The sequence below is a fragment of the Salmo salar genome, chromosome 24, assembly GCF_965601325.2.
Source record: "Salmo salar chromosome 24, fSalSal1, whole genome shotgun sequence".
NCBI lineage: Eukaryota > Metazoa > Chordata > Actinopteri > Salmoniformes > Salmonidae > Salmo > Salmo salar.
In genome coordinates, this window is record NC_138314.1 from 19060756 (window position 1) to 19087038 (window position 26283).

Below are 26283 nucleotides of genomic sequence, written 5' to 3' on the forward strand. Positions count from 1 at the left end.
GGCTTCAACACAGCGCCCCCTATTAGTCATCTAGTGTATATATAAATGATTGGTTGTACCCCATGAGAACCCAAAATATAGGCCAATAGAAACTCTCGTTTGCGTTGCAAAACGTTCTCCGTTTGAAGTAAATGGTTTTGAAACGTTTTTCAACCGAATAAGGTAGTGGATACACTCCTGGTAAGGAAAAATTGACACAGCAAGCCATAACATGTGACTCTTGTTGTTTTCGACTCTGCCTAAACCATAAAGAATGATAGAGGACTCTTCTTTGTATCTTTCATATTATGGCGTCCGTAAGTATACGGGCAGTGCAATTGAGGCCATTTCCATTTTGAAGTAGTCCATTTTATTCTTCTACTACTTCTATGAGTTGGTAAACAAACTAAACCGGTGAATACTACCACCTGGAATTAGTTTTTGGAACAGGTATAATGCCAAGATTGGCAATTTACTGCCACCTGAAGTTATGGAATGTTAACTCACAAGCATAATTAATTGGCTACGGATGGAATTATGTGATCCTTCCTTAACCCATAGGTCAGGTTTTCCGAAACTCGGTTTTGCACTACACAGCTGATTCAAATAGTCAACTAATCATACATCTTTGATCATTTGAGATCGGCTGTGTAGTGTCAGGGCAAAAAGCAAAACGTGCACCGAGTTTGGGAAACGCTGTCATATGAAGTCCCACCCAGTTGACAATTTCAAAATTATGAAAGTCCTCAATGGCGCTGCCTATGTTAATAGGCTTTGGGGCACTAGAGTCCTTTATCTAACTCTATGGCCTAAACGCATTATTCCGTCACTAATCTGTGCTTCCGTACTCATTGCCATCGGAAAGATCATACTACGGTCACTTTTATACAGGGCCGACTGTAAATCATTCTCTGTCCTCCCTTACGATGGCGTTTTTACAATTTATTGTCTTGATCTTCATGGCATCTTTTTGTATTGGTAAGTAGTTACTTGACTAGCTCATATATATTCTTCTATGTTTACAGTCTTTTTGGCAAACCCTTCATTGTCTAACGAGTCGCTGTCACTATATATTAACAGTTACAGAATTAGACCTGGATTCTGCACAAATACATCAGTTAAAGCTGCGCTATGAAGCAGTCGTGCTATTTTCAGATTTTGACCACAGTGCTTTTTTCTTCAATTAGTAATGCCAGATCATGGAAGATATTTTGCTTCATTCCCACTAGGCACATACTGGTGAAATCAACTCAACAAAATTACGTTGAACCAACGTGCATAGACGTTGAATTGACGTCTATGCCCAGTGGGTTTTTCTTTGCGAAACGTAGAATACATTAGGCCTGTTCAATATTTGGGACATGATGCGGTCTGGTTCTTGCCAGATTAGTATACCAGTCTGTTTATGCAACTCCCATTTTTGTAGACCGAGATATAGGTAAATATGAAAAAAGTATTCTGGTGTCACACCTTTCCTCCCCCATCTTTCAGTTCCCGTTTACTGTGCAAATATAGAATACCATATTCGCTGCAACTATTGCAGCAATACATTAGGCCTGTTTTAAATTTGGGACATGATGCGGTCTGGTTCTTAACAGAATGGTATACATTTCTTGAGCTGAAATAAAAAATCACAAAAAGCTTATTTCTCTAAAATGTAAACAAAATTGTTTACATCCCTGTTAGTGAGCATTTATCCTTTGCCAAGATAATCCATCCACCTGACAGGTGAGGCATATCAAGAAGCTGATTAACAGAAGGATTATTACACAGGTGCACCTTGTGCTGGGAACAATAAAAGGACACTTTAAAATGTGCAGTTTTGTCACACAACACAATGCCACAGATGTCTCAAGTTTTGAGGGAGGGTGCAATTGGAATGCTGACTGCAGGAATGTCCACCAGAGCTGCTGCCAGATAATTTTAATGTTAATATCTCTACCATAAACGTCGTTTTAGGAAATTTGGCAGTATATACAACCGGCCTCACTACCACAGACCACGTGTAATCATGCCAGCCCAGGACCTCCACATCTGGTTGGGTGGGTGCTGAGGAGTATTTATGTCTGTAATAAAGCCCTTTTGTTGGGAAAAACTAATTCTGATTGGCTGGGCCTGGCTGCCAAGTGGGTGGGACTATGCCCTCCAAGGTCCACCCATAGCTGCACTTCTACCCAGTCATGTGAAATCGATAGATTAGGGCCTAATGAATTTATTTCAATTGACTGATTTTACTTATATGAACTTTAACTCTTTGAAATGGTTGCATGTTGTGTTTATATTTTTGTTCAGTATATAAAGCTCCACTCCACACTTAATTCTTAATGTCTACTGCTTGCAAAATCATATTTTTTCATATATAAATATGTTTATTTGCAGGACAATAATTGTCCTGACTTTTAAGAATCCCAGAATCGCTTTGCTTTTCTGATTGGCAAGTTTCACCATTCAATTATTTTAGCTATACAAGAGTGCAAGTTTCACCATTGCACGGACTGTGGCGATACATTGGCACAATTATTACAATATGGCAAATCTTAGTCAATTGCATTCTATCCATGTTTGCTTTCGCAGGCTACCTTAAACATGAAGATAGGTGAGAGGGCATACAGGCTGTTGCCAATTTATTAATGCGCAATTTGCTTAAATGTGTAATGGAAACATTTCAACCACAACATTTTTAATCAACACTAGGTTTTTGCGGATTTTTGTTTTTAGGTGTGACGTCATTACGTCCAGCTGTTTAATTAATTTTTATTTTTTTATCAACGCACGATATGTAAATGGAAACGCACCCAAGCAGGCAATTGTCGCATCTATTTTCTATGCAAACTTTCAAAATGGCGAGGAAAAAAAACTATTCTCTGGACAAGTTAATGGAAACATAACTGTTGGCAAAAGAACAGAAACAAGACTGGCACCCAGGCTAGTGCCTTGTTCCAATATCTGAATAGAAATTATGTCTCGTACTAAAGTCTGCATCTGACCTAGTTAACAACTTTTATTTATACTAACAAACTAAACTGTGGGTTATTCTGTGGGATCTTCACAGGTGAGACCATGGTCATCGGTGAGCCTACCAGGCCCAAGTTGGGCATCACACAGCTGTCCTCAGTAAGATATATAAATGACTGTATGTGTGAAACCAACAGATCAAACATGTCTCCTCCAGGACCAGGTTTGATGGAAACTACACCAATTAACTCAAGTGGTCCCCTGTTAACAGTTACCAATTGTATAACTTGTATTCTCTATTCTAGGGAATATAGCCCAGTATTTGGTTCATAAAGCATTCATCACATCTATAGAAAACTCCATATCTTGGCCACATATTTCTAGTAACACCAAGCCTGTTTCACCAAGCCTGTGCTTTCACACACTAGAAACAAGTTATTTTTCAACTTCAGAAAGACAGTTGTTGTGGTGTGCATTTTTTCATCAGAGATTCCATACCTGAACTGTAGAGCATGTGGTTGTTAGGTTAGAGATGTATGGGGTTATGACTGAAAATGTTAATTGATAGTTACTCGCTGACCTCTCACCTCTGACCTTCCCCATCTACCAGACAACTGACATCTGCGCAGACTGCAGCCAGATCATTGAGCTATTCACAAACATGATCTCCAACAATGACACCCAGGTGAGTACCCATTCTGCTGAAGTATGTCTTCTCTCATTTTATCGTTGTAGCCAGAGTGACCGGAAAGTCAGTTCCTGTTTACTGTTCCCATCCCCCCCCCCCCCCCCCCCCCCCCAAAAAAAAATCTTTCAGTTCCCGTTTACTGTTCCCATCTCACCCCCCCCCCCCCATCTTTCAGTTCCTGTTTATTGTGCAAATATAGAATACCATATCTTGCAGCATCTCCCTTACAGTACAGTCAACAGAGACTACATTATGTTGAACTCTGCGCTTGAAACAAAGTCTACTAGAAGGATGTCAAATTCACATGTCATTGTGCATCTCACCCCACAACAAAGTGAGCCACCAATAGTGTACTGTAACTGTATATGTACCTATGTTAATTGTTTAGGAGCTGATCCAGAACACCCTGGATGCCCTGTGTCTGCGCCTCCCCATAGTTCAGGCTCAAAGCCACTGTATATCCCAGGTGCATATGTACCTGCCCCAAGCCCTCCAGTACCTCACTGGCATACTGGTGAGTGCCTGAGAACTGCAAACATGCAGAGAAAGGGAAGTCTGGTTTACAACGTAACCATCCAAAAATGTTCCTACATTGTATCATGGGCAATAATGTTGTTATTCTATAACATAAGGGCTTATCAATTGTCTTTCTCCTTCATATCTGTAGAAGCCAGGCGAGACGTGTATGGTTCTGGGCCTGTGTGCTGTCCGCTCAGAGAGAAGAGCGCCTGAACCGCTTCCTCCCACTTTCACTGACATTGATCTTTCGAATGCTGTACTCGACTCAGGCACCAGCCCAGAGGTGAGTGTGAGAGCTGAACTTTTGGACAGTCTAGGAACGGAAGTCTCTTCCCTGCCCTTCTTTGTTTGTTTGTCAATGTGTTTTTCTAGTTCTGCATGATTTGTAATTTTTCTGTCTGCACTGAATGCTCTCTCACCAGCTGATCTCCTCTCTAGGTGCAGATCAGCCCACAGTGTACCTTCTGTGTTTATCTTATGAAGAAACTGGAGAGCATGTTGCCTACAGAGAGGACTGAGGTAACTCTCTCAATAAGTCTATATTTTTCTCACAAGTGTCCACACTCACTAACACACAGGCACATTTTGTTGGACACTCTTGACCCTTACAGGATGCCATAGTGAAGCTAATGGGTGAGGTGTGTGGCCTCCTGCCTGCAAGCTACAAAGACCAGTGTGAGGACTTCATCAACAAGTATGGAAAGGAGATTGTTGACTTCCTCCTGTCGTCAGCCGCCCCTCACTCCATCTGTGCCCTGCTGCACCTGTGTCTGTTCCAGGAGACCCCCAGCATGGGTGAGTGGGGTGATTTGGTCAGACCAGAGCTCTCGTTTCAATCATAAGGTTATATGTGTGTGGTCTCATACTGATATGACTGTGGGCTACACATTTCCTTTCTACTCTCTCCTCTTCTTCCCTCGTCGTTCATGCTCTCCTTGATCTGTAGATTATCTCTGTCTCCCTTGGCACTGCTCTTCCACATTGTAGCCCTCTGTAACCCTGACCCTCCTCTCCAGAGATGCCCCTCCCCTCTGACTGTGATTCCTGCCGTACGCTGGCGGTTCTGAGCCGGCTCCACCTGGGTCTCAACGCCACTGAATCTCAGACCTCCTCTTTCCTCCAGTCTGTCTGCCTGCAGCACCCCAATGCCATCCCCAAGGTCTGCCCAGCCCCTATGCTACATCCACCCCTTAGCCCCGACATGTTTATTTAGTGTATGAGAAGCCCCTCAGAGCTTACGCAAGTTTCCTCTACTACCAGTAGAAGGAGAATAGGCCTAAATATAGTGCTCTGTGCTGTAGTCACCATAAGATATAACAAAAAGCTTTCAGTTGTGTTTAAAGCATTGACGTCAGTTTCATTGTGCCTGTCTTTGTGTTCTATCCAGTGTGAAATGTTCACCAAACTCTACGGTCCCAGGCTACAGAAGGTTCTGGGAAGCCAAATGGATGCTCCGGATACATGCGAGGTAATTAAACCATACCCATCCAGCCGTAGGAGAGGGTCCTCCTCAGACTCTACAGTGTCTATAATCCCCAGACCACTTCTTCTAATTACTAACCATGACCACTGTCCCAGTGACAAGTGGTTTGATTGTGTGTAAGGTGACTGAGTCTTGTCTTAGTTAGTATGGGCTCCAGAGTGGTGCAGCGGTCTAAGGCACTGCATCTCAGTGCTTGAGGCTTCACTACATACAGCCTGGAATCGAACCAGGGTGTATCACAACCGGCCGTGATTGGGAGTCCCATAGGGCGGTGCACAATTAACCCAGCGTCATCCGGGTTTGGCTGGTGTAGGCCGTCATTGTAAATAAGAATTTGTTCTTAACTGACTTGCCTAGTTAAATAAAATAAGTGTAAAAAACGTATATCAGCTGACGATACAAAACTTTGTACTGAGTGTACAAAACATTAGGAACACCTGCTCGTTCCATGACTGACTGACCAGGTGAAGGCTATGATCCTTTATTGATGTTACTTTTTAAGTCCACTTCAATCAGTCTAGATGAAGGGGAGGAGACGGGTTAAAGAAGGATTTTTAAGCCTTGAGACATGGATTGTGTATGTGTGCCATTCAAAAGGTGAAAAATATTTAAGTGCCTTTGAACAGGGTTATGAGTTTTTCACGCTCAACAGTTCCCCATGTGTGTCAATGGTCCACCACCCAAAAGACATCCAAACAACTTGACACAACTGTGTGAAGCATTGGAGTCAAACTGGGCCAGCATCCCTGTGGAACGCTTTCGACACCTTGCAGAGCATGCCCTCGACATATTGAGGCTGTTGAGGGCAAAAGGAGGTGCAACTCAATATTAATAAGGTGTTCCTAATGTTTTATACACTCAGTGTACATCTCTTTGTCCTCCAGAGAGCTGATATGTGTGTTGCTGTGAAAGAGCAGCATCTTCTGGGGAAGAACCAGTGTACCTGGGGACCAAGTTACATCTGCAGAGACTTGAAAACTGCTCAGGGGTGTGGCGTAAGTAAACTAGATCTGCCATGGGCCCGGTTTCCCAATAGCGATAGAAAGTGTTTTTAACGATGCATCTTTTCTACAACGATCGTAGATGTAACATGCGTTTCCCAAAACCATGCAGAGAGAGCGGTCGCTAAGTGCGTCGTTGGAGCGTGTGTCGATACTGGGAGTGCTGCTCTCAGATCAGGTTTCTCCTTTCAAATCTTTAACTTTAGAATGATTTCACAATACTGCCGGATCAGCTCCTAGAGAGATATTACCACCTACGGCTGTAAATATTGAGGTGGCTAATTATAATGCTTACCCAATCAAAATGCACTAAATAACCCGATTTGGCACATTATTGCGCGCTTGCTAGGCTACACATCATGAAATATTGAGATGAATTAGACAGTAGCCCACAAGTAGCAAAATAACTGATTGAACATGAAATGTAGGCTATTTCAATATGTTATACTGTACGTTGTTTGTTTGTATCGACTGCAAAGACATTACTAATAACTGATTGAACATGAAATGTAGGCTATTTCAGTATGTTATACTGTACGTTGTTTGTTTGTATCGACTGCAAAGACATTACTAATAACTGATTGAACATGAAATGTAGGCTATTTCAATATGTTATACTGTACGTTACTGCAAAGACATTGGCACCTTTGTATTTGTAGTCAACTTTATTCATCTTAGTTTTTTTATTGGCGGTCACAGAGACGGATAAACCATGTGATTCCATGTTTAGCGAAGAGCTTCTGTGTATAAAAGCATTTAACGACAAACTAACGACAATAGCTGGTACCCTTACAGCTCATTGAAATAATGCTTAATTGCTCCTGAAAAGTGATGAAATTAAAAGCTATTTTATCATGTCATAGAATAAAGCAAAGAAGCTGTGAAAAGAGAATCTTGCTTATTCTAAAATAGCCTGGACACATTTGTTGGTACCGTTTAGAAAATATAAATAGTTGGATTTATAGGGATATTTCAAACATTCGTTTCTTTAATTAGTATCACACGTCTCCAATCTTGTAATCAGTCATTCAGCCTATTTAAATGGATAAAAGTAGTCACTGTGTTATTTGGTATCATTGTGTGCACCACAGTGAACGCCACACTGAACATGGACCAGAGATTTGTCTGAGGAGATCAGAAAGAAAATAATAGACAAGCATGGTGAAGGTAAAGGCTACAAGACCATCTCCAAGCAGCTTGATGTTCCTGTGACAACAGTTGCAAATATTAAGAAATTTAAGGTCCGTGGAACTGTAGCCAACCTCCCTGGGCGTGTCCGCAAGAGGAAAATTGACCCCGGATTGAACAGAAGGAGGGTGTGAATGGTAGAAAAAGAACCAAGGATAACTGCCAAATAGATACAAGCTGAGCTCCAAGGTGAAGGTACGTCAGTTTCTAATCACACCATTTGTCGCTTTTTGAGCGAAAGTGGGCTCCGTGGAAGAAGACCCAGGAGGACTCCACTTTTGAAAAACATAAAGCCAGACTGGAATTTGCTAAAATGCATATTGACAATCCTTCTGGGAGAAGGCCCTTTGGACGAATGAGTCAAAACGGAAGCTTTTTTGGCAAGTCACATCAGCTCTATGATCACAGATGAAATAATGAAGCTTTCAAAGAAAAGAACACCATACTGACAATGAAACATGGAGGCTCACCCAAACTACCTCATTCCCCAAATTATATATTGTTGCTCTTTTGCACCCCAGTATCTCTACTTGCACATCTATCACTCCAGTGTTAATGCTAAATTGTAATTAGTTTGCCAATATGGCCTATTTATTGCCTTACCTCCTAATCTTACTACATTTGCACACTGTATATAGATTTTTCTATTGTGTTATTGGCTGTATGTTTGTTTATCCCATGTGTAACTGTGTTGCTTTGCTTTATCTTGGCCAGGTCACAGTTGTAAATGAGAACTTGTTCTCAACTGTCCTACCTGGTTAAATAAAGGTGAAATATGAAAGGCTTGGTTATGTTTTGGGGCTGCTTTGCTGCGCCTTGCACAGGGTGCCTTGAATCTGTGCAGGGCACAATGAAATCTCAAGACTAACAAGGCATCCAGAAGCAAAACGTACTGCCCAGTGTCAGAACGTTCTCTCAGTCACAGGTCATGGGTCCTCCAACAGGATAATGACTCAAAACACAGCTAAAAGCACCCAAGAATGGATTTAAAAAAAACATTGGATTATTCTGGCCTTCTATGAGTCCTGCTCTGAATCCTATCTAAAAAGCTGAAACTTGCAGTCTGGAGAAGGCACCCATCAAACCTGAGACAGCTGGAGCAGTTTGCTCAGGAAGAGTGGGCCAAACTACCTGTTAACAGGTGCAGAAGGTACCCATCAAACCTGAGACAGCTGGAGCAGTTTGCTCAGGAAGAGTGGGCCAAACTACCTGTTAACAGGTGCAGTCGTCTCATTGCAGTGATTGCCTCAAGGTTGTGCAACAAAATATAAGGTTATGGGTCCCATAATTTCTCTATGCCATTTGTTTTATTTACAATATGTGGAATAAAAAAAGCAAAGTCTGATTTATATTAAATATGGAATAAACAATGGTGGATGCCAATTACTTTTGTCAGTTTCAAGTTATTACAGAGAATTGTGCAATCGCTTTTTGTGGAGGGATGCCAACAAATTTGAGTACGCCTGTAGCTGTTCTACGAGTGGTCTGAGGCAGGCTACGACTTCCTTAGATTAAGTGCAACGTTAACAATGGTTTTGGGAAACAGCTTGGCGATTTAACTATGCTCCTACGAAGGTTCTAATGAACTTAGCCTTAAGATGGTTTTGGGAAACTGGGACATGGTCTTATTTAATACAACCTAAGCTATAAGTAAACTAAAATATAATACAAGTCATGTCTGCCGTGGTGTATTGTCTGAAAAACAACCCGACCCACACCAATGTTTTGCTACCTTATTTCTGATCCAGTTTTATTTTCATTTTGATACTCCAGATGGTAGCCCTCTGCCAGAAGTTGATGTGGAACTAGAGCTGAGAACCACTGAGTTCTCCCTCCATGGATGAAGCTGATGATTTATCTGCATTTATTAACTGCCAAATATGTTTTAGTATTGCACTTGTTACTGATTGCACTATTGCCTTTGACTTTTCTTTGCCACAGTTGAAATTAAATATTTTGAAAACTTCATTTTACAGGTCATTTGATATTGCACTGAGCAATTTGGAGTAAAATTTCTGTATATTTAATTCCTTGATTTTCACTTCTGGTAGGCTGTTGTAGCACTGAAATGATTTGATGTCAGGTTTGATTTGCACTGGGTAGGCTGTTATGAGTACAGTAAGTAATTTAGTCAAGCAATGTAAATAATTGACTTTAAATAATATTGGACCTATTTAAGCACATATCCACAAGTATAACAATTTACATTTGAAATGTGACTTTTCAGTTGTCTGTAATAAAGGTAGGTAATAGTATCTTCATATAAAATCAGTCATAATCAGGAAGAACATAGTAAATGAAAGTGGCAAAGTGTCTTGAAAAAATTTGTGAACATTTTAATAATGCGTTACCTTCATTTAATGTACAATTGTTAGATTTCATTTTTGTGATCCAACTAAATGTACATGTGAGTATTTATCCTATAATGCTTACAATAGGAACATTCTTTTGCAACCCTCACTATTTGGTAATGTCAACATTTTATTTCACTTCCTTGTTTCACAAATAAAAGACCCAACTCTGGCAAAGATTCAATACATTTCATCCAAAAAGGTAAAACATCATAATATTAATGACTGGAAACAGACATTTCAAAGCTGGTTTATTCCACCATTTACAGTTAAAAGTTTAGTAGACATTGTTTTCTCTATCCAAAATCCACCAATAAAAAGTCCTGGTCCCTCATGTGGTGGGGACTTACCCTGAGGTCATCTTGAACAGTGTCCAGTTCCACTCTAGTGGCTTTTTGGGGTTCGTCTGACCACTGGCCGGCATGTGACATCTCTTTCCTGTACAATCAATCTTTCAATGCCTTATTCACGCCCCTGTGTGGTTAGTTGTGTCATCTTCATTCTCTCTTCTTTTCCAAATCTGGAACACAGAACCACACATCAACACAACTGACAGTTACAGGGAGTCAGGAACTTATCTAGACATAAACCTGTAAATTAGAGAACAGCATATGGTATAATCAGTGGTCAATGTGACACAATAGAGCTTACCTGAATGTAGGCCTCTGACAGTGTGATCATCTGGGGCAGGATATCTGTCACCTGCAAGTCCTGGAGCTCGTACCACTTCCCAGTGCCCTTCAGTGACCAAAAACAAAAGGCACACATTAGCACCAATAACTGAACAGGACAAGTATTTATTTCACAATGTCATAAAATACTGCACATCTAAAGCTCTGCAAATGTGCACCACTAGAGTACACTAGGAGAAAGTCCTGAAAATGCAGCTGTCACTTACATGATGCAGGACATGTATTCTGTATGCCCCCTCAGTTGGCTTCCCATCATGCACCACATTGGCTACCAGGTCATAGGTGGTGTTCTTCTCTGTGACCTGTGCCTCTTCTGTCAGGTACTCACGAAGGTCTACATTCCTGGTCAAGGAGCAAATGCAAGGAGTCAAAAACACAGACATGAAATCATCAGGCTGAGCATGATGCTAAATTACCACTGAGTACATGGGGAAAGTATGACAGTATCTTACGTGATGGGAAAGTTGACGATGGTGGGGTTCTTCTCCACAAAGAAGTTGTTCTTGGTGAACCTCTTGATGCAGAAGATGAGATAGGGAGGCAGCTTGAGCAACTGGAACCTTTTGAGGAAATTCTCTTTGTAGGTTTTATACTCCTAAAAGAAAACAGGAGTGTGAAGGGACCAGAGGAAAGGGCAAAGAGGTGAGGAAAATCAAGAGGTGATAAAGCACTTAAGATTATGTCAAACAGAAGCTGAAGTCTCACAGGTCATCCTTCCAAATCTTGTCTCGTTGACTCGACATTTGAAAGATTTTGCTTAGGATGGGAGCGCTGGCTGTTAACACTCACTTTTGTTTTAATAGTCTATGCAGCATCAGTTTTGTAACCTATGCTAGCTAGCTTGATGCAAGTCAGAAAAATGGTCAGAAACAACATTTGTTGGTAGAGCAATCCATGCAAAATATTTGTTTGGCTTAATAAGTGGCAACGCATCACTAGTTTCCATCTAGCCTGCTTCTGAGGCTACTTTTCATTTAACTTGGTGGGAGAGATGGTTGGCTTGAAGATAGGAGTGCTGATCCTCTGAGCTAATGTAAGTGGGAGTTTGAGGGCAGTACCTTCTCTGTGTTGCCGTTAAACTTGGCCAGGATGTTGAAGAGGGGGACCTGTGGGATAATGAGCTGCTCCTTCTCATCCTTGTACAGTGGGGCTGTGGGAAGGTCAAGGGTCAGGAAGAGGAAGGTGGACTCCGACATCTCCTCCTGGTACTCCTCCTTCAACAGCAGAGCCACCTTCTCTTCTGGTGGCTGGAGAGAGAAAGGCATGTAACATTAACAATTTAGCTTTTAAAATATGTAATCATATTGAAGTCATGAATTCACAGGTAAAGATTTAAAGTTTGATACAATGATGCAGTCTTCCTTTTACAAAGGTCTGACAATAAGCCACTCGCCAAATCTGGGTGAGGAAGCTTCTTGGAGAATATACGCATGGAACCTTGGAACACTTTGGTGAGGCTTGCTACATTGGCAATAGGCGAGAGATGGGAAAGAAGAGGGAGATATCTGTGTTAATCTCACAGGTTGTACAGTGAGGCAGACAACACTGACTGATAAGGACAATGAAAAAGGATTAAGTCATATCCTTCCCCAACATCACTCCCTCAACCCCAGTCATCAGTCCCCTCCACCTCCCACTCACAAGGTTTCTTCTTGGTTCCTCCCAGTGCACCGTGCAGAGCGTTCATGAACCAGGAAAGAAAGTCCACAGCATCCCCTGCAGGACAGAGACCAATCAGCAGATTTGTTTATTTGCAACAAAAGGGCAACACATACATTTTACTGTACTAAAAACATTTTGTTCTTGAGAAACAAGGCTCTCGGGCTAAATGAATGTGATATAATAAAATCCTGCCTTGCTTGGTGATCTGGAAGTTCTTCTTGCTACACAGCACTACGGCCTGCAACATCTCGTGGGGCGACACGTGGGCCTTGAAGTTCCGGGGGTTCCACAGCTTGCGCATCAGCTCACCGAATCGCTGCACCAGCAGGAACATGATGTCACCAGGTGGCCTACGGATACCGCAGTAATTCTCCTCTTCCAGAAAGTAGTTCCGCAGTGGGGGCACATTGGACAGGGCCTGAAGGGTTAAAGACAGTTCCCAATAATCATTTTACAATTTAGTAATTTAGCAGACGCTCTTATCCAAAGCGACTTTGAGTGCATACATTTTTTGTACTGGTCCCCTGTGGAAATCGAACCCACAACCCTGGTGTTGCGAGCACCATGCTCTACCAACTGAGTCACATGGATGATCATCACACAGGAAAAGGTTTAGCAGCATGTGAATGGTGAGAGGTCTGATTCACCAGTGGATACTCTGTGGTGGATAACAGTCTTACCTGCAGCACCACATTAGCGTAGTCATTAGCCTTGATGTTGTTGAGCCCCACTATACCAGGCAGATAGGTGGTGCCATCATAGGCTCGATACAGCTTTCCCTGCTTGTCCAATCCAGAGATGTGCTGTCTGGTGAATGTGGGCTTCAGTACATACTAAACACAAAGAACAAAAATATATGACCACCTCCATTATTGCACAAACCATGGCTGAACATAAACTGTTCAACTTTATTTCAGAACTATTGGTTTAGCACCATTTAATAAGTGCATGTTTGAATTAATGCATCTGACACCTCTGAAATGGTCTTTCTTATTACAGGGTTAATGTGTGCAAACCCATCTCTGTGGACCCACCGTGATGTCTTCCAGCGATGAGTCAATGATCTCATAGTTATCTGGCAGACAGTAGAACTTAAGTGTGTGCAGATTGAGGAACACATGGTGGGTGAACTGCACACTGTGAGTATAGGCATGGGACTTCAAACCTCTACCTGGAAGACACACACACAAGTTTAGGCCGAGGTCAAGTCATTTCTGAACATTTCTTAGGTAGGGAGGGAGGTAACAACGTTAATCTGAAGTATTGGATGCTTTACCTTGGAAGTATTTCCCACAGATGAGACAAGCATAGACGTTGATGTGGGAGAGCGAGATGGAGCACAGCTTCTCAAAATCAAAGTCCAGCACACTCCTGAAGACAAAGGTGTTAGAGGTGAATGACAAATATTACACATTCAGTGTTAAAACCAGTGGACGTTTAACGTTACCTATTGATTGTGTCAAGGTAGGGACAGTGGCGACTTCTGCGATCCTCGGATGAACGGCCTACTTTCACAGGCACTGTAGCTATAAGACAAAGAACATGTCAACAAACAATTCAGTGTAACTCGCTAATTTGATGCCTAGCAATGACAACAATCGTAGGTATCTAGCTAACATGAGCTACGTTACACCAGAGATTTCTGTTTACAAAAGGCTTCCGGCTAACACTAACTTAGCTAGAAGTTGCCAGAAGATACTATACCATTACGCTTGAACTGCGCTGAGTTCGGAACGCAGTCATGGTTACATTAACGCTTCGATCACACCGACAGCGTCATTGCGCAAAATAGTACGCAGCATCATCTGGATATGTATGCAACAAAAATTCAACATTTACCTTCTGCTACAATTTCTGTCAAGCCATCTACGCATAGGTATGCACCCCACCGAACACACTGCAAACTGCATCTGCAAAGCTGCAAGGCAAACGCTGCGTTTCATTGAAAATTAGTGTAATTCTGGTATACCAAAAAGCAATGACGCTGTCAATGTGATCGAAGCGTAAGACACCGTGGAGCCGGAGCGAGATATGAGTTGGAAAATGTACCTCAATGACGGTGGCTACGTTTTCCAACCTGATATGTATAAACCCTAGAAACGGACTCAGGAGAGGCGAAGGTCAAGAGCCGTGTGTCCTCCGAAACACAACCAAGCTGCACTGCTTCTTGACACAATGCCCACTTAACCTGGAAGCCAGCCGCACCAATGTGTTGGGAGGAAACACCGTACACCTGGCGACCATGTCAGCGTGCACTGCGCCCGGCCCGCCACAGGAGTCGCTAGTGCGCGATGGGACAAGGAAATCCCTGTCGGCCAAACCATCCCCTAACCCGGACGACGCTGGGCCAATTGTGCATCGCCCCATGGGTCTCCTGGTCGCGGCCGGCTGCGACAGAGCCTGGACTCGAACCCAGAATCTCTAGTGGCACAGCTAGCACTGCGATGTGAGCTTAACATAAAAACAAATAACACATTTTCCTTAAAGTATTTATGTTACTGTCCCCACTACAACAAAACAAACACTTAAATACATGTACTTTTGTCCTTAAAACATTTAACTGAAATAATGTATAATTCTATTCATTCCTATGGAGGATTGCTCCTACTGGGGAGTACCAATATGGCCGACCGGTGACTAAAGCCTCTCAACAGCCAATACATAGCATCAGCAATCCAGGGATTATATACATCATCGTTTCGGACCCCATTTCTCACACAGGCTCCAATGTGTCTTAATGTAGTTTTTTTTTACATGTGCAATGTCATGACAGGAACACAGTTGATACTTCAACTCCTGTTGGAAGAAAGATGGCGGAAGTGGATGCCTTGTTCGAATCAAGCAACGCATCGAGCAAAGTTGGTGAAGACGAATGTTCTGAAGGCCAACAGTAGTAGTGAAAACTGGAACAAAAATGAAATTAGAGGATATGTGTATGTATGATAATGAATCGCTTCTTGTTGGGATGCGTTTGTTGAGTAAGGATACATATGTGGGAGACCCATTTGAGGAGTTGAAAATCGTGAAATATGCCCTGGGAAAAGGAGTCTGTCAGAGTGACCAGGAGTGGTCTTATTTTGATGAATTCTATTTCTGAAGAACAGAGGAAGATTGCACTGAGCCACAAAAGAATCCGAACAGAAGTTTTGTGTTTTGAACTTCGGAGTAGAGCACCCGTCAAAGGAGTCATCTCAGGGGTGACGACCGATGTTCAGGCTGAATACCTGAAGTTAATTCCTGGTGTGGTTGGTGCCCGGCGCTGACACGCTGGGTGAACGGAGAAAAATATGAAAGTCTGTCAGTCCTGACAGAGTATACTGAAGAACGGTGTGTAGAAGGATAACGGTGTTGCAATTGTGGTGGGGATTATGATCCCGGGTTCCTGGAGTGCCCTGTAAGGGTGAAGGAGATTGAGGTGGCAAAAGTTAGAGCGGAGGCAATTCAAATAATTGAGAAAAGTGAAGCTAATGAAGATATGGTATTGGATGCACCACAGCCTGTAGTAAATGTTTGCTGCCAGTCAAAAGATAAAGGTGGATTTTGTGGTGTTCATTGCCACAGTTATAAACTGTACGGCACAAGTCTGGACATTATTGTGGCTGCGGCAGAAATGTTTTTGGGACAAAATGATTTTACATCGGAAGACTTGCAAGGGGTACTGGCTCCAGAAGACCAGCCCTCCCAGGTTCCCTTTGAGCCTGTGTAGGGATCAGATCCATTTTATTTTTTAACAGAAAAGTTGGTTCGTTTAGTTAATTTTTTGTTACGTTTCTTTGGGAATCCTGTTTTCACCCTGCACAGTAGGTGGCGGGATGCACATTAAATTGTGCGATCGGCAATATACCATAGAAGTGGGCTGAGTCTCAGACGTGATCTTCCTGTCCGGTTTTGCGCCCCCCTCGGGCTAGTGTGGTGGAGTAGATCTTCGTGGGCTATACTCAGCCTTGTCTCAGCGTAGTAGGTTGGTGGTAAGTTGATATCCCTCTAGTGGTTTGGGGGTTGTGCTTTGGCAAAGTAATATCCTGCCTGGTTGGCCCTGTCTGGGGGCATCGTCGGACGGGGCCACAGTGTCCCCCGACCCATCCCTGTCTTATCTGGTGTCCTGTGTGAATTTAAGTATGCTCCCTCTCTCCCTGCCAGAGGACCTGAGCCTTAGGATCATGCCTCAGGACTACCTGGCTGTCCCCAGTCCACCTGGTCGTGCTGCTGCTCCAGTTTCAACTGACCTGTTCACCAGACGTGCTACCTTGTTCTGGACCTGCTGTTTTCAACTCTCTCTCTCTACCACACCTGCTGTCTCAACCTCTGGATGGTCAGCTATGAAAAGCCAATTGGCATTTACTCCTGAGGTACTGACCTTTTACACCCTCCTCAACCACTGTGATTATTATGTGATCCTGCTGGTCATCTATGAACATTTGAATATCTTGAAGAACAATTTGGCTTTAAATGGCCATGTACTCTTATAATCTCCACCCGGCCCAGTCAGAAGAGGATTGGGCACCACTCAGAGCCTGGTTCCCCTCTAGGTTTCTTCCTAGGTTCACACCTTTCTAGGGAGTTTTCCTAGCCACCATGCTTCTACATCTGCATTGTTTGCTGTTTGGAGATTTAGGCTAGGTTTCTGTATAGCATTTTGACATCTGCTGATGCAAAGCTAGATGGACACTTTTGATGCTGGGATCTTAGCTAGTTAACAATACATTAGTCAGCTAGAACTAGCTACCTACCAACAATGTTATTTAGGTTAACTAGCTAACTGAGCAAACAAACAATATATAGGTTTGGAAATAAAAAACAGCTTGTTACTAGCTTGCGTTAGGTTATACACGGTTTGAAATCGTTAACTACCTTCATCGTCTTCCAAGTCAAGTTCTCTCTCCCGTTTTACAGAGACCATCGTGTTAATATATGAAAAAACAGAGCTGATAATAATATAACTAAATCCAGGGTTGCGTTGATTTTACTGATTGCACACCTCCAAAACTCCAGGTTTCAATATCAAAATGGCCAACCAGAGTTTAACCCCACATTTTTAAGTTGACCCTGGCAAAAACAGAACGGCTGAGATTGAATAGTGTTAGACATCTTCAAAGAACTTTAAATAATATAATTCATGAGGATAAAAAATGTGAAAGAAAACAAATCATTTGCAGGGGTAGAAGCTTGATCCGAAAAAATTAATTATGGACAAGCTCGTAACTCCGTGTGCAATTCCAGTTAGACAGCAGCCCAGCCCACTTTGGAATGGTCGTCACTAGTTACCACAGTCACAAAGTCATACACCCCGCCTATTTATTATTTTTATATTTTTAAAATGTGATTTTTAAACCTTATCTTAAACACAATGATAACCAATGGCTAACCATAACATTAAATTAAATAAAAAAAGCACGTTCTTTTTTGTTTTGTTTCGTTTTTACGATAGCCAATTTTGACTTAGTGGATGTGATAACTAGTGGTAAATCACTTTGAAAGATTGATTAACGTTATGATGCAGCTTGTGGTGTTGTGCATATAAAGAAGTACTAATGTTCCATCTTAAATACTAAATACATTGTCCATCATCTCTCACGATGGAGATTTTGCGCGATGATGAAGAACAAGAGCTCAAATATAAACGTACGGGTCGTTTGGACATGAGCCATGGTTTCTTACACCACATTCGAAGGAACCAGATTGCCAGGTGAATCACTAATCTGAGCTAACATGCTGTGCGGGGTGTATATATGTCGATCTATTTTGTCAATGTAATCAATTATGAGAGCGTGCAGTTGTTTAGTTTCGAGGGTTTTCTTGATAATGTTGAAATTCATCGCTAGTACGCCTACTCACTCCAACCTCTACTGGGCATGCGCACAACGTCTAACAGAGAACTGCCCCTCTTCAGAGTATCAATACCATTAACAGATATTGCTCTCTGCTGTGAACAAACTACAACCATCATGGATATTGTTAGAAGTTGGACACTCACAATCATTCCAATGGTTTGAATTAAATTGCCTTGTTACTCTCTAATTGATATAAATAATGTTTCTCTTACTGCAAGATTCAGACACTGACTTATCACTTTGATGTCTTGCAGAGATGACTATGATAAGCAGGTAAAGCAGGCCAATGAGCGTCAGAGGGCCAGGCTCACCACTACCCCCCGACGCCCCCGCCGGCCAGATATCCAAGTGTACCATCCTCGACGTGGAAGTAAGAAAACACTGCTGCTATTATGAACTTCTGTCAACTTGGAAGACACAGTTTAGTGGTGATGTGTATGTATGTGTCTCCAGATGGATCTGAGCCAGGAGTGGGTGCAGAGACTGAAGAGTGGAATGAGAGTGGGTCGAGTACAGAGCCAGAGACCCATGGAACTGAACTCTTCTGGCTGGACTACCAGGCTGACTCTGGCTGTGTCACCTCCTTCATTGTACACAAGGTCTGTCTGTCTGTCTGTCTATATTTTTATGATGGTGCTCATCCTGTGCCCTCATGACCTGTTTCCTGTCTCTTAGGAGGACAAGCCAGAGAGGGTGGTGGAGCGTGTAGCAGAGAAGAATGTTCTGGACTCAGCCATGAGGGTGGCACTGCAGTCCCGGGTTCGAAAGGAAATGGATAAACGTCTGGACAAACGCTGAAGGAAGTGAATGAAATTAACAGTGATGAGAGGGGTGAGGAGGAGGAGTCGGAGGCCTCTGTTTACCCTCGAGCCAACCCTCTTCCTGTATGTAATGAATGCTAGTAGCAGAGGACTACTGTGGACCCACATTCTGAGGGTCTGTCAACCAGGATCTGAATGACGTCACACAGCCACGCCGTCCCCTCTGTGCTAGTGTACAACCATGGGGAAAAGACTGACTTACAGAAGGGTAGAAATGGAGCCGTCCTCACATCTCTTGTATTGGGCTGGCATCTCTGACCCTGGGTCATGTCTGTAAGGGGCCCTGTGAAACTGCCGTTGTCTTGTGGTTGAATGGACCATTGGCTGTCAACCTGCTCCAAAGGACAGAGCTGAGAACATGGGCCCCTATCTGAGCCACACCAGGGTAAGGCTGGGCAGTATACCGTATTTTACAATATACCGGTATTGATACATGGACTGGTTGGGAGTTTTACTTCACCTTCTGCATGGTCAATGCAGCAAATACAACAATGTTAATGACAACAATGGTGTTTTCATTTTGCTTCTTAATATAAATCCACAAGCATTATATAATTACACTATTAGTTAAAGTTTCTTACATCTGTAAACAGCTAGTTTGACTTTTCTTGGCAAGTTGGGCATAAATCCTGTTAGCCATTAATGCTAATTGCTAGCTAGCTAATAAATGTACTGAATCAGAGCAAACGTAATTAGATATACAGCCTGATAATACCAGTGATAGTGTAGACCTAAAACAGCATGTTTGTGGAACAGTATCTTCTAAATCAAAGAGGAAGCAAGAATGTTAGCTACATTAAGAAGCTAAGAGAAAACATTCAATGTAGCCACAGATTGAAGGGTCCCCTTGAAAAACTTATCAACACTTTTGTTCCTAGTTCCTACCCTGTCACAATGACTCCTCCCTGGCATTTTCATTCATTGTCAGGTCAAACAACACTGTATTCAAAGTGCCAACTATTATTCTAACTATAGAATTAGAATAATCATTCTATTTCCATTATTCCAACACTTGACCCAAGTGTTTTCTCTAAATCGCAAGTCAAATTGTAATTGCAACATTTGGTTAAAAATAAGGCATAGATTGTTTGCCCATATCGTGCAGCCTTACGTGGAAATGATCTCAAATGAGTGCAACAAATGCAGAAATGTATTAAAATGCAGATTTTTTTTTTTGGGGGGGGGGGTTTAAGTTGAATTGAACAGTATGAAACAATCTGAATGGAGAAAGACCCATTGAAATCACTTAGAATGTATGTGTTTCCACCCTAGAGTCATATACTACTTATAAATAACATTTTGAGCTTTTATTATTCAAAAACATAAAATACCGTCCACTTTTTTTTTTTTAATACTGTGATGTGATATTTTGGCCATATTACCCCCCCACACCCACCAGAGGCCTCCTTTTTTTATTTAACCTTTATTTCAACTAGGCAAGTCAGTTAAGAACAAATTCTTATTTTACAATGACTGCCTACCCCGGCCAAACCCTCCCCTAACCTGGACGAGGCTGGGCCAATTGAGCGCCGCCCAATGGGACTCCCGATCACAGCCAGTTGTGATACAGCCCAGGATCGAACCAGGGTCTGTAGTGACACCTCTAGCACTGAGATGCAGTGCCTTAGACCGCTGCGTGCAGCAGTTTCAAGGGTGCGTGCACACAAACCTTGCATGCAACAGTTTTCCCGCAAAGGTTGGTATTTATACATTTTGAACTATTCCCACGCAAATCTCAGACCATGCGTACCCACAACTTCTAGTTGTTGTCTGATCAACTGTATTGCAAGCAAATATTGTTATTTTGAGGGAAATTGAGGTGTTTGATGCACAGGAATTATAATAATGGTAGGCTAATATCATTCAAACCTATAGGCCTAATTATAAAACAGATGCATTTGTCATTGGTAAAAAGATTGCATAGCAGCATGTAACCCAATATATTTTTTACTTTATTATATAAGCCTAAATCATAATCTTATTGCAGGGCATGTCTCTCCTTTTCTGACATGCCGCTACATAAAATATTATGCTACCATTTATCCAACACTCATTCAATGGCCAACCATGCTAGAAAGTAAATAGACCGGTAGCCTATGACAGTATGGTTAGGCTACAGTATTGCTGTGCGATAGGAGCACGACATAATAGCCTGTTTAATCTCAACGCCTATACCACAGAGATAGACTCACAATCATGTATTAATAAACAAAATATTTCACAACAATTCATATTTTGCATAGACGTGTGGACTGTAAACAGAAAATCAGTCTTGCAGAATGCGTGGCCTTTTCTCACTGTAGACGTCATGCATTATTTGTTTAAAAAAAGTAACTGCAAAAGATTAAAACATTCTGCCCACACCTCTACAGAAATGTGATCACATTTGCCATTGCACTTTCCTTTAGCAACTATCACGGCCCAGTTCCAACATCTCCAAATAATACAGCAAATGAGGGCGTTGTTGTTACCATAAAAGGTGAATGGAGGGCATTTTCCCAGCGGAGTTGTAGCGCTCGTTCACACACACATATGGTATAGCTCTGATTTACCAATGAAAACATGCTCTGTATTTGTTCTGTGCGAATGTTTGATAAATCCCAATAATTTGTTTGCATGCAAATCCTAGAATCTCCACGTACGCCAGAATTTAGTTTGAAATGTATGCATGTTGATAAATGAGGCCCCAATCCCCAGAAACTGTGACGTCACCCCTGTGAATGTGTCTTTTTCACCACACAGTGACATCCTCTTCCCCATAGAAAGTGTGCTGTGTTTACAAAATGTACTTTTTGTTTATATGGATGTGGTTTAAATCCATTGGAGGCTCGCTGAGGGGAGGATGGCTCATTTTAATTGCTGAAATGGCATCAAACACATGGAAACGATGTATTTGATACCATTCCACCCATTACGCTCCAGCCATTACCACAAGCTCATCCTCCCCAATTAAGGTGCCACCAACCTCTCGTGTTTACATTTTATTTAGCAAAGTGCTGCGACTGGGATGTCATTGCACTTGTGTTTTTTTGTTGTTTTCATGAAAAAGTGACCATTTTGATTTGCTGTCTGCAGGGTTACATTTTAAGTCACTGTGACTGAAACAATATGGTTGTGTTTTGTGATGACTCAATATGACTAAGGCAGGAGAGCAAATCAATTGGTCATAGCAGATTCTTGTTTGTGTAAAAATGTGCCATGGTCATGACTTCTCTGTAATCTAATTTATTTTTGATTGGCCTATATGTTCTAAGAGTTTTATTTTTTTATACTGTCATTTTCTGGAGAGATCCTTATTGTTTCAGTATTACATATATTAAATATTTATTTTCCAAAGGTGTTTGTATATTTATTTACAAAAAGTGGTTGGATGTTCACTGTATGCAGATTTAGTGTGTGAGTACACAGTTTTGTTAAAGGTGAACGAGACTGTACGTTACTCTAGACTGTACGTTACTCTAACACAAAAAAAAAAAAACTTTTCCAGGTCAATGTTTTAATTTACGGCCTGGGTGATGTATGGTGAGGGCTGTACCATTAGTGTGGGGGATAAGGTCATTGTCATGGTTGAAATTCCAGATGATGTGCTTCATGCAATCCTAAATTATATGGCCAGATTAGACGAGCGAATGTTATGGAGTGAACAGAAAGTACAGGCCTGTATAATGGGAAAATAACTCACTTCTCTCTAGGGGTAATGTTACTATTTGTCACTAGGTGGAAGCATCTATCATTTTTACTTAGACAGGGCACTTAAATGTTCCAGTTTGACGTTCAATACAACAAAATTCATCCAACTTGTATTTTTCCATCTATTCTCCTTCTTGATGCTCTTACACCATTCCCCTATTTATACGGTTACAATTTCGCTTTCAATAATGACAGGTGTGAACATGTTTAGACTAGGTTTACACAAATGCATTTGAGTTAAATCCCCTCAACACTGTCATACCCATCAAATAATAAGTATTGCACTGTAATGTTACTTATTTTGGAAAACTTTTTGGTTCCTTATTTTGGAAAATTGACTAGCATGGCTAAGTTGTGTAACCAGAGTCAGCCATTGAACCAGAGTGATAGTATCCTGCAACCCTAAGAAGTCACATGGCTAACCTCCATTCATACCACAGGCCTACTGACACTAGTTCATTAATGCAAGGTCATACAGTTGTATAGAGATCGCAACGTATCTTTCCCATTATGGCATCTGTGATCGCACGACAGTGCCATTGAGGCCATTTCCATTTTGAAGTAGCCAATTTTCATCTACAACTTCTATAAATTGGTAAACAAACTAAAAGGGTGCATACTGTCACTTGGAGTGTGTTGTTTGAACAGGTATAAAGCCAAGGTTGGAAATGTACTGCCACCTGCATTTATGGAATGTTTTCTCACAAGTATAATTAATTGGCTGATCCCTCCTGATGACCTGGATAGAATTGTGATCCTTCCCTAACCCATAGGAAGTCCTACCCAGTTGACTACTTCAAAATGGTCCTCAGTGGCGCTGCCCATACTAAAATATTTTTTGGGGCACTAGAGTCCTCTATACAACTCTATGTGCAAGGTATGGAAACTTTGTTAGAGATTAGATTAAAGAACTAACTTAATGTTTTTTCCTAGAGCTGTGGTCCAACTTGTTTCTAAGGGACTCAACAAAGTAAAATAGAAAGGCAGATTAGAACTAACATTCCAGTGGACAAACTGCTGATTCCCACCATTTGTGGGCGATTAATTCATTGTTTTCAGCAATGCATGAAAATATGTCAACTTTATCCCAGGGCCACATGTCTGGCCAGTCTTTGTTGCTGTTACATAAAACCCCTTTTCAGGAAGAGTGGTCTCTGATGGTATTGGTGGAACAAGGCCACCCCCTTTGGACTCATGCCACCCCCCACCCCGCCCCCCCTTTGGACTCCTGTGTTATAAAAGGTTCACATGTTAAGACTGCATGACTGACTAGACAACAATATTCCTCTAGCAATGACGGAATTGTACAAATAAAACCAGAGTGTAGCTCCATTAAATTGAGATACTGGATGAGATCAGAGATGCATAGATATCAAAAGTTCCTTATATTATAATTTACAAAAGCATAAAAATCCATGGTAAAATTTATTGTTTTTATGATTCACGTAACAGCATTGCATAACCCTATAAATTGTATTTTTGTAGCTAGAGATGTTGCCCTGGGGCCAAAGACCTATGGGCTTTGAGAGGTAATGAAAAAGACAGACAGATTAGATTAGTGTCATCCATACACCAGAGGAGGCTGGTGGGAGGAGCTTTAGGAGGACTGGCTCATTGTAATGGCTGGAATGGAATAAATTGAATGGTATCATACATCAAACATATGCAAACCACATGTTTGACTCTGTTCTATTTACTCCATTCCAGCCATTACAATAAGCCTGTCCTCCTATAGCTCCTCCCACCAAACTTATTCTGGATGGAAGCACTGGTTCGGCTGGGAGACGCTTCTTTTTTTATCCTGCGTAGACACCCAACAAACATGACATCGCTACTAATGTTGCATCATACCGTCTACCTAACCCTGCAGAGCCACACCCCTAACCTCGGGCCAAAGAGTCAACTGGCCTGATCATGACTTTCTCCATGACCTCACCATGACACTACCCCTTGCCCCCCAATGTTCATTCTTGGAGTCCATTAAGACTCAGAGAACTTTAGCCTCCAACTCTTCATACCAAAGTTTATAAACTAAGAATGTAGAGTAATTGAATGTAAAATAACAATTTCCATAGGTTTTTTGTTTAGTCTCATCTCCAAGGCAGTGGAGGCTTCTGAGGGGAGGACGGCTCAAAATATTGTCTAGAACGGCGCTAATGGAATGTTATCAATCACATGGAAACTGTGTGTTTGATGTATTTAATACCATTCCACTAATTCCGCTCCAGCCATTAGCACGAGCCCATCCTCCCCAATTAAGGTGCCACCAACCTTCTGTGCTCCAAGGCTATGTACTGTTATTTCACCTCTGTTTTTTCTACCGCTTGGACAAAACACACTTAACTGATACACATCCTTCCCTAGGTGATAACATTAGCTACAGTATAGTTTTATAACACTACACTCCTTCAAGAGAGGGTCAACAACAGTGGAATTGTGCTGGGACAAAGGTGGCTCAGGCTTGATTAAACCACTCTGCCCCTACCCCCTCCATTCATATTTGTCGGTCACGTACGTATTTTTTGTGTGTCTCTAATTGTGTGAAGTACTGTATACAGTACCTTCAGAAAATATTCACAACCCTTGACTTTTTCTACATGTTGTATTACTGGCCACCACACAATAACCCATCATTTCAAAGTGAAATTATATTATGTCCTGAATACAAAGCGTTATGTTTGGGAAAACTCCAACACAATACATTACTGAGTACCACTCTTCATATTTTCAAGCATGGTGGTGGCTGAATCATGTTATGAGTATGCTTGTCAACAACAAGGACTAGGGAGTATTTTAGGATAAAAATAAATACTACAGAGCTAAGCACAGGAAAAATCCTAGAGGAAAACCTGGTTCAGTCTGCTTTCAAACAGACACTGGAGACAAATTAATATTTCAGTATGACAATAACCTAAAACACAAGGCCAAATATACACTGGAGTTGCTTACCAAGACGACAATGAATGTTCCTGAGTGGCCTAGTTACATATTGGACTTAAATCTGCTTGAAAATCTATGGCAAGACTTGAATATGGCTGTCTAGCAATGATCAACAACCAATTTGACAGAGCTTGAAGAATCCAATAAATGTTGAATTCAGGCTGTAACACAACAAAATGTGGAATCAGTTTAGGGGTATAAATAATTTCTGAAGTCACTGTACATCCGGGGTGGTTAACATACGGCCATTTCTTATTAAAGTTATAATGGACCTACACGTTTTCAAATAACTGGCCCTTTTCTGGCCCACAACTTGGTTTTGACGAACAAATTGGTTGGCCCTCCACTGAATTTAGAAATCCTGATGTGGCCCTCAACTCAAAATTATTTCCCACCCCTGGTATACCTAATAGTGAATGAATCCATGGATGTGGTGGATTGAGGCTGCCATGGTGCAGCCATAATGCAAACCCCAGCAATCTA

The 26283-nt window shown here is 41.8% G+C and overlaps 3 protein-coding genes across 3 annotated transcripts; 2 read left to right on the forward strand and 1 right to left on the reverse strand.

The window, feature by feature from the left end:
- The first annotated feature begins 773 nt into the window (after positions 1 to 773).
- On the forward strand, positions 774 to 10341 carry LOC106585263 (prosaposin). The gene is made up of 11 exons (XM_014171295.3): positions 774 to 957; positions 3032 to 3093; positions 3545 to 3619; positions 4011 to 4136; positions 4290 to 4424; positions 4580 to 4660; positions 4753 to 4936; positions 5158 to 5300; positions 5529 to 5609; positions 6509 to 6619; positions 9587 to 10341. Exons 1-11 carry the CDS (start codon positions 906 to 908, stop codon positions 9620 to 9622), a joined length of 1086 nt encoding a protein of 361 aa, XP_014026770.1. The 5' UTR covers positions 774 to 905; the 3' UTR covers positions 9623 to 10341.
- A 57-nt stretch (positions 10342 to 10398) lies between these two features.
- On the reverse strand, positions 10399 to 17620 carry LOC106585262 (ubiquitin carboxyl-terminal hydrolase 39). The gene is made up of 13 exons (XM_014171294.3): positions 17370 to 17620; positions 13966 to 14044; positions 13795 to 13889; positions 13553 to 13689; positions 13199 to 13351; positions 12711 to 12936; positions 12498 to 12572; positions 12250 to 12317; positions 11915 to 12103; positions 11309 to 11451; positions 11063 to 11198; positions 10816 to 10902; positions 10399 to 10684 (listed from the first exon to the last, which is right to left on the reverse strand). The coding sequence occupies exons 1-13, from the start codon at positions 17416 to 17418 to the stop codon at positions 10631 to 10633; spliced, it is 1491 nt and encodes a 496-aa protein (XP_014026769.1). The 5' UTR covers positions 17419 to 17620; the 3' UTR covers positions 10399 to 10630.
- A 352-nt stretch (positions 17621 to 17972) lies between these two features.
- Positions 17973 to 22506, forward strand: LOC106585264 (UPF0561 protein C2orf68 homolog). The gene is made up of 4 exons (XM_014171296.3): positions 17973 to 18204; positions 18604 to 18719; positions 18803 to 18948; positions 19025 to 22506. Exons 1-4 carry the CDS (start codon positions 18095 to 18097, stop codon positions 19145 to 19147), a joined length of 495 nt encoding a protein of 164 aa, XP_014026771.1. The 5' UTR covers positions 17973 to 18094; the 3' UTR covers positions 19148 to 22506.
- The last annotated feature ends 3777 nt before the right edge of the window (positions 22507 to 26283 follow it).

Excerpts from the sequence above, each read along its gene's own strand:
- LOC106585263 (XM_014171295.3), top strand. The coding sequence starts at position 906 with ATGGCGTTTTTACAATTTATTGTCTTGATCTTCATGGCATCTTTTTGT. Across the intron at positions 3,094-3,544 it reads GCATCACACAGCTGTCCTCA|ACAACTGACATCTGCGCAGA; the intron begins GTAAGATATATA and ends CCCATCTACCAG. Across the intron at positions 3,620-4,010 it reads TCTCCAACAATGACACCCAG|GAGCTGATCCAGAACACCCT; the intron begins GTGAGTACCCAT and ends TTAATTGTTTAG.
- LOC106585262 (XM_014171294.3), bottom strand. The coding sequence starts at position 17,418 with ATGGTCTCTGTAAAACGGGAGAGAGAACTTGACTTGGAAGACGATGAA. Across the intron at positions 14,045-17,369 it reads TGACTTGGAAGACGATGAAG|CTACAGTGCCTGTGAAAGTA; the intron begins GTAGTTAACGAT and ends TTTGTCTTATAG. Across the intron at positions 13,352-13,552 it reads CATCGCTGGAAGACATCACG|TATGTACTGAAGCCCACATT; the intron begins GTGGGTCCACAG and ends CTTTGTGTTTAG.
- LOC106585264 (XM_014171296.3), top strand. The coding sequence starts at position 18,095 with ATGGAGATTTTGCGCGATGATGAAGAACAAGAGCTCAAATATAAACGT. Across the intron at positions 18,205-18,603 it reads CGAAGGAACCAGATTGCCAG|AGATGACTATGATAAGCAGG; the intron begins GTGAATCACTAA and ends GATGTCTTGCAG. Across the intron at positions 18,720-18,802 it reads GTACCATCCTCGACGTGGAA|ATGGATCTGAGCCAGGAGTG; the intron begins GTAAGAAAACAC and ends ATGTGTCTCCAG.